This window comes from Rhinatrema bivittatum, chromosome 2, assembly GCF_901001135.1.
Source record: "Rhinatrema bivittatum chromosome 2, aRhiBiv1.1, whole genome shotgun sequence".
Taxonomy (NCBI): Eukaryota; Metazoa; Chordata; class Amphibia; order Gymnophiona; family Rhinatrematidae; genus Rhinatrema; species Rhinatrema bivittatum.
In genome coordinates, this window is record NC_042616.1 from 808822095 (window position 1) to 808835431 (window position 13337).

Here is a 13337-nt window from a genome sequence, read left to right on the forward strand (position 1 = left end):
GCCCCACCCAAGAAAGACGTGCACGGGCCAAGCCACATGCGCGGCACGCAGACGAGCATGGCATTGGGCAGCGGGCCTGAGAAAGCTAAAATTCAATTCTGTAAAAAAATAGAAAAATAATTGTGGTCCGCCCAAGCGCCGAGTCAGGGAGGGAAGAGAGCCGCAGCGCCGGTAACACTGACACAAAATGAAAGAAAAATCAAAACTTTTTTTTTTTTTTTTTTTTATAGACTTGCCCGGCAGTGGTCCACGGTCCTGATCCGGGGGGTGGAGTGAACCGGGCTCCCCGGTGTCGCACCCAGAGCTGCTAGCTTGGAACAAGAGGGCCCTCGACCCTGTAATGCAGCTGTCTCAACAACCAGTGGAAGATGGTCCCCTCAGGACCTTACAAACCCCCTGGGAGGCCCAGGACAGAAACTGCTTCTTTTTTTTTTTTTAAATCAAAGTAAAAAGGTTTTACCGACCTAAAACTCTCTAAAACTCACAGAACTCACTACTCTTAACTAACTCCACTAAGCAATCAGCACAGACTGTAGGCCTTGCACCTCCACCATCTGCTGGAGACAGAGAAATACTGCCGAACTGTAGGTGGCACCATTCTATATAAGGCGGAGTTTTGTTTTGAAAACTTCTCTGTCTCCACCTGCTGGGGGGGGGGGGGGGGCAAAACCCAGGAGTCAGGACTGATCTGGGTACGTACAGGGAACCTGTTTTATGTCTCCCTTTTGCACTTTGCCAACATCCCCAACACCTATACCATAAATAATTTTTACAACACCTATACCATAAATAATAATTTTTATAAACTGATTAAAATCTGTGTACTCCCTCTACCAACTCCAGATCTAATGTTTGCCTAGTATTTATCCCTGTAAATCCCCATGCCCTCATATCTATATCTATCTATCTATCTATTTATTTATTTATTTATTTTTAGATTTTTATATACCGGTGTTCCTATATGAAATAAAGATCACATCGGTTTACATTGAAACAGAACATGAAAATTGCCAAAAGGCATTACATAGAACAAGGTTATGAAACTTGGAACAGTGTACATAAGTTCAAAATTTAACAATAACGTTGTAACATTGATGACCAAAAGATAAAGGAGAAAAAAAAAAAAAAAAAAAGACTTAAACAATTAAGTTGACAGGTCTTATTGAGCATAAAAATTATAACGTATAAGTGAGAAAGTCTCAAGTGTCCTGCAGCAAGAGATTAGATACCGAAGTAGGTAGTGGTATGGAAAATGGGGGTTTGTGAAGAAGATATGTTCTTGCTGGTTGGAGGGGAAAAAATGATGATCATGGTCCTGGAAAAGCTTGGCTAAAGAGCCAGGTTTTAAGTTTTTTTTTGAATGAAGAGTGGCAGAACTCAAGCCGAATGTCTGGTGGGAGCGCATTCCATTGAATGGGGCCTGCTGTAGATATGGCACGTTTATGATGCAAGGATTTTGTTGAAGGTACATAGAGTGTGCCTTTATATGCTCCTCTGATGGGTCTAGAGGAGGAGTGAGGGCGTAGTTGGTTACATAATTGAAGAGGAGAGATATTGTGAATGGATTTATGAATTACGGTGAGTACTTTATATAGGATCCTTTGCTTTATAGGCAGCCAGTGGAGGAGCTTGAGAATGGGGGTGATGTGATCTCTTTTATTCGTATTGGTAAGGATTCTGGCTGCAGAGTTCTGTAGCATTTGGAGGGGTTTGATGGATGAATATGGAAGGCCAAAGAGAAGCGAATTGCAATAGTCGACTTTTGATAGAATAATGGCTTGTAGGACCATCCGAAAATCGTTGAAATAAAGAAGAGGCTTCAATTTTTTTAAGACTTGTAACTTATAAAAACAGTCTTTGGTGGTTGTGCTTATGAATTTTTTAAAATTGAGCTGATTGTCTAGCATGATACCTAGATCTCGAACATGTGGTGAGTGATTTAATATGGGAGTGGATGAGTTGAGTAGGTCAGCTGGGTTTAGAAGTTTGATGTTGATGTCTTGATTGATGATTAGGATCTCAGTTTTGTTGTTGTTAAGAATGAGGCAAAGGCTGGAGAGAAGATGATTGATCTGTTGCAAACAATTGTTCCAGTGAGCCAAGGTTTTTTGTAAGGATTCTGAGATTGGGATGAGTATCTGGATGTCATCCGCGTAGAGATAGTGAGTTAGGTTTAGTTTAGTAAGTAGATGACATAGAGGTAAGAGGTAAATGTTGAAGAGTGTAGGGGAAAGGGAGGAACCCTGAGGGACCCCCCGGTTGGAAGGGATCGGTTGTGATTCTTTGTTGTTAATCTTTACTTTGAATTGTCTATTTGCTAGGAAGGATTTGAACCAGCTGAAGACTGTTCCTTTAATGCCTATATCTGCCAGACATTTTAATAGAGATGAATGGTTGACAGTGTCAAAGGCTGCAGAGAGATCTAGTAGTATCAAAAGATGTGGTTGTTTTTTGTCCATATTAGATAGAATAGAATCGGTAAGAGAGATAAGGAGAGATTCAGTGCTTAACGATTTCCGAAAGCCATACTGGGAAGATACAAGAATGTTGTTTTCTTCCAAATATTCAGATAGTTGTTTATTGACTATCTTTTCCATAATTTTGGCGATCAATGGCAGATTAGCTATTGGGCGGAAGTTAGCTGGATCTGTGGTTGGAAGGTTAGGTTTTTTAAGTAGAGGTTTGAGAATGGCTAATTTAAGTTGGTCAGGAACTAGACCCTGGGAGAGAGAGCAGTTAATGATGTCTGCAATTGGTTTTGATATGGAGTTTCTTATTGCGATGAGAAGGTTAGTAGGAATTGTGTCTAAGGGATGAGATGACGGTTTCATTTTTTTAAGTATGTTTTCTATCTCAAGTGCTGAAGTGGTCTCGAAAGTTTCCAGCGTTGTATTTAGTTGAGGTGAGGTAATGTGAGGGAAAGGGGGATATGAAAAAGATGATGAGAAAGAGATAGTCAGTTTGTCAATTTTATCCTTAAAGTATTCTGCTAGTTCTGATGCTTTGTTGAGTGCTTGATCATCAGGAATGGTAGGAGGTGATGGTTTAGTGAGAGCTGAAACGTAGGAGAAAAGTGCTTTTGAATCAAATATGAAATGATGTTTTTTTTTTTGAGAAAAAATCTCTCTTTGTTCTCAGTATGGTGATCCTATAAGCATTGAGGGAGGTTTTATAAATAGCTAATGTTGTGGGGGATGGGTTTCTCCTCCAAGTGTGTTCTTTATTTCTTAGCTCTTGTTTAAGCAGCTTCAGTTCTGGGGTGAACCAGGGTTTCCTGTTGTCTGGCGAAGGTTGTACTACTTTTGTGATGGAAGGGCAGGTAATGTCTGCGATCTTTTTGGTGATGTTGCACCATGAGGTGGTGGCTGTAGATGCGTTGGAGAGATCGAGATGTGATAATTCATTAGTGAACTGATTGATGAGAAGGTCTGTAGAACAAGGTTTCCTGAATTGAATAGTGTTTTTTGGGAACGAAAGTGGAGGATGTTGTGAAAGCTTGAAGGTCGTGTTGATGATTTGATGGTCCGACCAAGGGACAGGTGAACATGTGATTGTATTTGTGTTTGAGATGCACTGATTAATGAAAATAAGGTCTAAAGTGTGACCTGCTTTGTGGGTAGGGGCTTTTATAATTTGTGTGAAGCCCATGTAGTTGAGAGCCGAGAGTAGGGTAACACAATTTGGGGATTGTGGTGAAGCATCGACATGTAAGTTGAAATCACCCAGTAAGATGGCAGGTTTGTCTGGGTTGAAGTATTTGGCAGAGAGTTCAATGACTGGTGAAGGGTCAGAATCTAAAGATCCTGGTGGAGCGTAGATTAGGCCAATTTGTAAATGATCAGATTTAAAGAAAGAGAGCTCTAATTTTGATGTGGTATATGAATGTTGTAAAGATATTCTTAGACCTTTCTTAGCTGCGAGAAGCAGACCTCCTCCCTTTCTTTTGGTTCTAGGTATGGAGAAAAAATCATAAAGCTGAGTTGGTAGTTGATTTAACAGAGCTAAATCTGAAGGTTTAAACCACGTTTCTGTGATTGCACAGATATCTGGGTTTACTTCAGTAAGGTAGTCGTTTAAGATATGAGTTTTTTTTGAAAGTGATTGAGCATTGAATAGAGTAAGAGATAACAGAGAAAGGCCGAGGAATTGTGTGATTGGTGAAATCATTATTGGAATTAGCCTTTGATGACGGTTGTAGTGTTGTGGGAGAGGCTTAGTTTGATGTTTACGTTGATTCTTGATGATTGGTATGGAGTATTCGCCATGGCAAACATGGTGATGTATAGGGATAGGGAAACCAAGAAGCATGTTGATCTGTTTGTGTGGTATAGAGAGAATATTAGAGGCTTACTCGAGTGCTCCAAAGAAGATGAAGATTCAAGGGCCAGTAAACTGGCTTATTATTGACCCGAAGCTGGCTTTAGGATCAGGGAACACTATCTGTTGAGGTTCCAGGGTTTGTGGAGATTTTGGATTACAATTTCAATTTGTTTTCCTGTTGATGAATAAAGCTTGGGATCTATTCTCGTCTCCCTTACACGAATCAGCTGACTTGAATCTTGTTGCCAATGTAATTTATAGATTTAAAGATGATATGCTGAATTCTAATCAAGGTATGAAAGGAGAATTAAGCAGATAATGAAAAAGAGTATGATCTTAGGGGCTGCACGAAGGGGCGCACAAAGGGGCAAGCCCCTTTGTCGCGCGCGACGCCGGAGAGATATATATATGAGATTATAGGTGTCTTTTTATGTCATACCAACTCCCCACATCTGTACTGTAAATAATACTTGTTACTCTTTATATATTTCAGTATCCATGCTTTCTCCATGTTAGCAGTTATCCTCTTCAAGCCACTTAATACTCACAAACATTAGTCTTTTGTACCTCACTTTGAACTCTCGTTGTAAAAGTATGTAATAAATAAATAAATAAATGTTGATGGCAACAACATGCTCAACCCATTTCCACGCTACTACAGCCTTCAGAGCCCAACACCAGCCTGCTTGCAGTACTAGATTCAGAAAGAGCATTATAATGACCGCTAATGTGTTATCAAGAGCAAAATAGGAAGCAGCTCTTGCGCTAGTCCCTCAGTCATAACTATAATATTTGGGAGGGAATATGGGGAAAAAGTAGGGAGAATGTGAGAAACAGAAATGACGGTTCACAGATTCAAGAGCCTGTCAAGCAGGGTTCCTAGCTAGCAAACATTTCTGCCAAGTCACCTCTGGAAAAAAAAAAAGTACTACTTTTTCAATCTTAAAATTGCAATACAACTTCACAGTTTCAGCCAAGTTCACACACAAATGGTTACTGCCTTCCAAAAACATATGGTGGCACCTAATAGGCAATAGTCATCAGGATCAAACTTCACGGGTTATTTATAACGTACAAAAATATCAGTCTTCAGAGAGGACTAATAACCTCAGATCACAGCGTTCGACTTTAGGCATGTGTCAGTCATTACAAGCCCCTTAACGGTAGTATTTTTCCTCCTATAGGACTCAGTCTATACTTGATATTTATTAATAATGCTAGGTTTATACAAATTTTATGACTCAGATAAATAAAATCCTCCATCCCCACTTGGTTATTCAGAACAGGCTATCCCAGTGAGTAGATTCTGTCTTACTGGATCCACCGTTTACAACCATGGCATTCTCCCACCTAGTATTATTAGTACGCTATACTTACATATGCCACTCCACTGCCGCTTAGCCCTGTATGGATATCAATATAGGACTCAGGCGTTTCCTCACAGAACCCACATCCTGACATCAGGGTTTTCAGCACAGCAGCCTCCTGGTTGCTGGAATTGGACCCCCGAGAAAAAACCACTGCACCCATCTGCACAACACATGGTAAGTTTGGCATAGCCCGTAACACCTTGGTTCCAGGAGGAAGAAACTGGAAATACAGAGAAAGTCACATCACTGGCTTACAGAGTAGGTTCTCTGCTTCTGGCTTTGTTTTCTGAATCACACTGTTGTTTCTTAGACTGTCTGGTTTGAGGGTATTTATTTATTTATTGGCAGGCTTTTATATACCGAAGTATTAGTGTAGGCCTTCACTCCAGTTTACATTTTAACAACGAAATACATAAAAATCAGTACAGCAACTTCAACAAGTTCGTAACTATACAAACATTCAGTAGAGCAACTTCAACAAGTTCATAACTATAGCGGGGAGATACATTGGGTACTGCTCTAGATATGCTAACAAGCCTTTGGGAGAGGAAGGTAACCAAGCCTTGCTCTTAGAGAAATATCTAGTATCCAAAGAGAAGCATGGGAAGCCTTTCTGTAAACAACTGCATCCTGCATTCCACCACCAACTTCATGTGGTTCTTGATTTATATAGAAGGAAATATTGAAAAGAATACAGTAACTCTGGAAGCTTGCACATGATTCAACAAGCGCTTGGGGGTAATAGGAAAGGTTCTGAAAAGAAGGATAAAATAGACAAAAGTCACTCACCTTCTCCAGAGTTTGAAGCGTGATACCTGCAGCCACAGATATAATAATATGCTCTTTGGTCACCACAGAATAAATTTCTTTCAGAACACCTAGAAGAACGTGTGGTTTCGTGGCTAGAAATACCACTTTACAATCCTCCAGCACAGCCACATTGGAATGGGTCACCCTGCAGCCACACCCCTAAATATCCCAAAGCACTGCATCACAATTTTTTTAAATGGTTTCTTTAAAATGCAGTACAAACAACTGATCTACAGTATTATAGTAACATGCATATTGTCAAGCACAATTACATACAGTATGTTCTTCATGCTATGGTGACATAGCTTAAAACAAAGAACTCTCTCTGTAAAGTCTAACTTAATAGAGTTAAGCTGTTCAATCTTCTCTTTTATTCATTTCATATCTTAGGGTAAAATACACTTGGAACAGTGACCATCTCCCTCCTCCTAGCCAAGATATGAATATTCTTGGATAATTGGAAGAAGAAAAAGATAAATAAAGAAGAACTTTCTACATGTAATGGATAATTGAAGAATCTCCTCCTTTTCTTACTGGTAGAGACCAATGAAGAATTAGGAAACACGCTCATGCACCCCCAAATAGTAACCCTTTTTGGAGCAATATTAGGCCCTTATCTTTGGTAGATTGAAGCAGGAGAATCCTATTAAGGCACTTGTGCAGGAAAATGGATTGAAAGTCACTTACAAATTGCATTATATGCAGCATTCGCTGAAGTGGATGGGGGACAAATCAATTGCCCAATGCTGGCGGAATTGTGTGGATATGCCCTGGATTTACTGTTTTGGTTTGAAGTAATTACATGGGCCCAGCAGTGATTTTGTTAAGTTCCATGGAGGAGTTAGTCCAATTAAAACAAAATTGGTCATCCCACTGTAAATCAGATCCTCATCTCTACCAGATCAGGCATTCTCCAGATAAACTTCCCATGGAAGTTCTGGTCTGGATAACTCAATCAATGGAAAAACTTACTTCTGAATTGAGGGAATATTACCCAATGTCTCTTCAACTTCTGTCTGTTCCAATTATTGACTGTTTCTCTTTGCTTGCTTCTTTCCAGCTGAGAAAATCACCACCTGGATTCTGCAAACATTGTCCCTTCATGTCTGATAGCAGTAGGAGGGAACCTCCTACTGATACATCGCCATTCATAGGGTCACAGATGCTTTCACCAGAACTGCAATCCTACTGAGGGCTTCCAGCAAGATCATGAATAACATTCTAGTCACAGGGACCCTTAACATGGCAAAAAAACATCAACAGGGATTGAAATGTCACTGAGGGGTGTCAGTGTGATAGAACAAATGGGCAGACTGAAGTGTCCTCATTGGAAAATTCAGCCCACTGCTCAGACTGGATAATAATTCAATTTATTTATTAGCCTACTTTCCAAAAGGAAAGGCAGCTTATGAGATCACTGTGCCTATGTATCTCTCTTTGTTCTGCACTTGCTCTCCCGAATAACTTCTGTTTGGTGTCCTATACACACCAAATGTTCACGTTATGTGGAAGGGGAGGGGGGGGGGGGAGGGCAATGTGAGGATTCTGACAGGAATGAGACTTTCAGATCCATGCATATTTGCAGACCATGGACATGCATATATGTCCCGGAAAGCAAGCTCCATTATTTCTGAGTGAAATTTACCATTATAATATAGCTTAAAGTTACTCTCACAGTATATGTCTCTTAAAAAATATTTTTGTTGAAAGAGATTTGCATTTTCAAAGGCAAACTGCCTTTTCTTTAGGGTCTGCTTGTTTGTATAAGGCAAACAGGTACTGTTTTTCCCTCAGGAAGTAATTGTGTGTTAAGCAAAAGAGCATAGGTAAGGCATTGCTCGACAAGCTGTCAGAAGTAAAGATATAGATAACACAAGAAAAGGAACTCAAGAGTTCCATGCTTACCTTGAATTTTCGTAGGTTCCTATCTGAGGGAGCACTCACAAGGACATTTGTGGCCTGGATTTGATCTTAAAACAAAAAATGAATTACCAAGAGCTGTTTATTCCGAGATAAACAATCAGGGATCCCATATATGGGATACAGCAGCCAAGAAAATAATAATAATCTCCCTAACAAGGCCCTTTATTTATTCATTTAGCTTCAATAGACATGACAGGATAACATCATTACTGGTGAAGCCAGAGTCAATGTGTAACCTTTACCAAGCCCTTTAACCCCTCTGAGAGCAAATGCAGAGATTCTGGCTATGGCCAAAACAGTAACAGAACTCAAGAAAGCATGTGATAAGCACTGAGGGTCCTTAGATACAAGGATGAGATGGTAAAGACTGGGATCTCAGATAGGCACTGCAGTATTGCATCAGAAATGGGCAGACTAGATGGCCTTTTAGTTCTTATCAACTGTTAGTTTTCTCCATTTATATGATCTTTCAAACTTATGTGCCTGCTGGGCTGTTCTATCTTGATAAAATCCTGGAGAAACTCTCCACCTGTACTAGGGTTATCATCAGGTTCCACACATATATGTAATGTCTCTGGAATCAGGCAGGAGTTCTGATAACTTTAACCTTTCTCCTGAGCTCCCACATCACTAGCTGAACCTCCCATGTTTTCCAAGTGACGGCTTGATGTATTCATGCCCATGGCCTGTAAGCCTCCAGTTCTCTTTGCCCAGTGGCACAGCCATACTGCCCCACTCTCTCAATTTTCTGTCTGGTCTGCCAGGGAGTATCCCATAACCAAAAGAGAAAGGAAGACACGAGTCCAGCAGTTTGGGACCAAATGTTTGTATATCTTTCCTGTTTCAGCCCCTATTCCATGGTAGCAGCTGGTACCCTGTTTCTGGGGTGGCTAAATTCCATTTTCAAAGAGAAATAAGTGCACCCATAATAGGCACTTGACAACAAACACAAAAAGGGGTTGAAATCTTGAAGACTGGCACTACTGCTCACAATTTTAATACTTGGGCTAATTCAACCCGTTTCAAAGAAAAACTGCTAACCTTTGGAGCAATCATGCAATTTTTGACACAGCTCTCACTTTAATAGGAATGTGTATTTGGGTTTTGTTTGTTTGGTTATTTTTTCATTTTTGTTAGTGCACACTAAATCAAAATAGTACACACAAATGGAAATTAGTGCATACTAAAAAAAAAAATACAAATGAAAAAAGCTAATGGAACAAAAACAAATTTTGGCTGCACATTCCTTACACTTAATTATTTTGGGATTTTTAGCTTGCCTTTCCAAGGGACAGAAGCAATAGAGTATTGTCAGCCTAGCACACAGGTTCACATGTGTTTTAGACACGCTAGCATAACACCTGATGCAATAAGGGGATTAGCACATCCAAACAAATTTGTAGCCATTCGCTTTTACCCCCTAATGCAGTAAACCCCCAGGCACTCGGCACATACTTTTTAATCCAGCAAATTTAACGCCAGCCCCGGAGCTGGCATTAAGTCATTCAAGAATCATGAATTTATGAAAAAAATCAAAAATACTGTTTTTACGTGCATCTTATTGCATCAGCCTGCAAATGTTGCTCCAGACTACTTAAGCAGAATTAGCATTCAGGTGCAATCAAGTCTTTGCCCCAAAGATCGTACAATCTAACAAGCAGATACAGAAATTTGGGTGTTAAAACACTGGATTTCTGTGCAATTTTAACACTCTGATTACATTTTTTTAAACATACTATGTAGCAAGCTAATGATATACTAATGCATTAGGAGTTTAAAAAGCAAACAATTTAAAACTATCTGTTTAGAAAAGCATACCAATGACTATCTGGGCCCATTTCCTGCTGCATACATAACACCTATTCACTCCCCTGACCTCTTACCCCGCCTTTTTCCAGCACTTGTTCCCAGAAAAATCCTATCTACTGTAGATTTCCCAATTGTTTATTAATTTCCATCCCTCTAACGCTTCTGTAATCCCTGCCACTTGTACGTGAATGATATATTGATTTAAAAAATGCTTCTATTTCCAAATTTGACTGTAAAGCCTGTTGCATGTATCCCTCTGTTTAATATTTTATTATATCCCTTTGTTTAAAAATGTATTGTAAAGCCTGTTGCTGCATTACTGTTTAATGTAAACAGAGGTGATGTTCTGAATGTGCCGCAGTATATAAAAATCTCTAAATAAATAAATAAATAAAAATGTGAATTTGGCATAATTTTAACTCAAGAAGAGGGTGAAGTACCCAAAGTGGAGAATATTTATCCGACTAAGTGGCTCTTATCTGACACAGTAAACAGCAGCCAGACAGCCGAATAAGTACTGCCTTGTCCAGCTAAGCAGGGCTACTGCCACTTATTAGTAGGTATTTATCTGGTTCAGTGGTGACAGCTGCCATTAGCCAGGTAATTCATTACTTATCCATCTTAATTGTCATGATCCTTTTATTTTATTTTTTTAACTTTTGGGGGGGGCTTTTAAGTGCCAGCGCAGTAGTGCTGGAAACTTAACTCCATCTCTGAGCTGGAGTTAGGTTTCTAGTGCTAAAAAATTCCAGGATAGGCCAACACACCTCTTAGCATCAGGGATCACTGCTTAATGCCCTCATTTGTAGCAGTACTCCTAAAGCAGGATTTCAGATTATGGGGCCCAATGGCAGAATACCAGGGGTGGGGGATTTCACCCCTGGAAATCAAAGAGCAGCGGGGCAGTCCCAGTTTTTGGCATCCTAGGCACTTGCCTATCCCATTTAGAAATGCACATTTTCCGCCTGGGAAACTCCGTGCTGCGCTGGCAGTGAGTCTTGGGCACAGAAAATGGGCTTTTGAAGGGCTGGCAGAAAGGTGAGCATTGGGGCCTGTGGGTACCTGAGGCAACAGGCGATAAGTGGCTTGGCCAGCATGATAAAACGTTTCAGTAGCTAAAGCGGGCTCTGAACCCTGGTTTCTCTGGTCCTCAGCCTACTACGCTACGTCATGGGCCTCTCCTCATTCCTGCCAGCAATTCATGATACCCAACAGTGTCCAGGTCCGAAATAAGGGGGGGGGGGGGTGTTAAACCTTACAATTTGACTTTCCAGTAGCTATGATTCAACCTTTAAAGGTGAAATTCGTGCTCACAATTTTTCTGGAGTTCTTGCACCACCTCAGACGCTGCCCCTGGCCCCGAGCCGCTCCCCACCCCCCTCTCAGAGCCCAGGGGGCCGGACGAAGCGCCGATAAAGGCGGCTTAAAACCGCAGAGGGGTTTCGCCCGACCTCCGAGGCCGCTTCATCCTTCGCCGTCCCCGGCCCTCACCTGACAGCAGCATGCCTTCCAGGATCCCGCACGCCATCTTCCCCGCCCCGATGAAGCCCACCCGCAGCGGCCGACTCAGGCACTCCATGCTACCGGTACCCGCTGCCTCTGCCCCCCTCCCCTTGCGTCACCAACGGTCTCCCGCCCCCTCCGTGGCCATGCGCAGCGGCGCGCGAGCCTCGCGTCATTAACGGCCGCCCCGCTCCGGGCGCCAGCGGTCCACGCGACTCGCGTCAGCAACGGCTGCTCGCGGCGCGAGACGGGGGGAGGCTCCGTCCGCTCCATGTTTGTGCTACCCAGGAGTACAGTTGCAGCATAGCTCGACTGTACTTCCACTGCCACCACACCTGCACACAGAATACAGCAAGAGTACCCCACCCCTGGGTACAGTATATAATGAGTACCATACACACACCTGTATACAATATACAGCAAGAGTACCCCACCCCTGGGTACAGTATATAACAAGAGTACCATACACACACCACACCTGTGTACAATATACAGCAAGAGTACCATACACACACACACACCACACCTGTAAACAGAATATACCAAGAGTACCATACACACACACCACACCTGTGTGCAATATACAGCAAGAGTACCACACCTTACGCAGAATACAGCAAGAGTACACCACCCCTGGGTACAGTATATAATGAGTACCATACACACACCTGTATACAATATACAGTAAGAATACCCCACCCCTGGATACAGTATATAATGAGTACCATACACACACTTGTATACAATATGCAGCAAGAGTACCACACACACACACACACCATACCTGTACACAGAATATACCAAAAGTACCACATACACACCACACCTGTGTACAATATACAGCAAGAGTACCATACACACACACCACACCTGTGTGCAATATACAACAAGAGTACCCCACCTTACGCAGAATACAGCAAGAGTACCCCACCCCTGGATACAGTATATAACAAGAGTACCATACACACACCACACCTGTGTACAATATACAGCAAGAGTACCATACACACACACACACAACACCTGTAAACAGAATATACCAAGAGTACCATACACAGACACCACACCTGTGTGCAATATACAGCAAGAGTACCCCACCTTACGCAGAATACAGCAAGAGTACCCCACCCCTGGATACAGTATATAATGAGTACCATACACACACCTGTATACAATATACAGTAAGAATACCCCACCCCTGGATACAGTATATAATGAGTACCATACACACACTTGTATACAATATGCAGCAAGAGTACCACACACACACACACACCATACCTGTACACAGAATATACCAAAAGTACCACATACACACCACACCTGTGTACAATATACAGCAAGAGTACCATACACACACACCACACCTGTGTGCAATATACAACAAGAGTACCCCACCTTACGCAGAATACAGCAAGAGTACCCCACCCCTGGATACAGTATATAACAAGAGTACCATACACACACCACACCTGTGTACAATATACAGCAAGAGTACCATACACACACACACACCACACCTGTAAACAGAATATACCAAGAGTACCATACACAGACACCACACCTGTGTGTAATATACAACAAGAGTACCCCACCTTACGC

General features: G+C 41.6%; 1 protein-coding gene across 1 annotated transcript in view; it reads right to left on the reverse strand.

Annotated features, from left to right (window-relative positions):
• Positions 1–11858, reverse strand: part of PYCR3 (pyrroline-5-carboxylate reductase 3) — a 54848-nt gene extending 42990 nt beyond the window's left edge. Inside the window, exons 1-4 of the mRNA XM_029592197.1 lie at positions 11724–11858; positions 8406–8470; positions 6480–6659; positions 5698–5910 (exon numbers count right to left, since the gene is read on the reverse strand). Of these exons, the coding sequence (XP_029448057.1) occupies positions 5698–5910; positions 6480–6659; positions 8406–8470; positions 11724–11811 (546 nt within the window). The 5' untranslated portion in view covers positions 11812–11858. The remainder of the gene's footprint in view (positions 1–5697; positions 5911–6479; positions 6660–8405; positions 8471–11723) is intronic.
• Positions 11859–13337: the final 1479 nt, after the last annotated feature.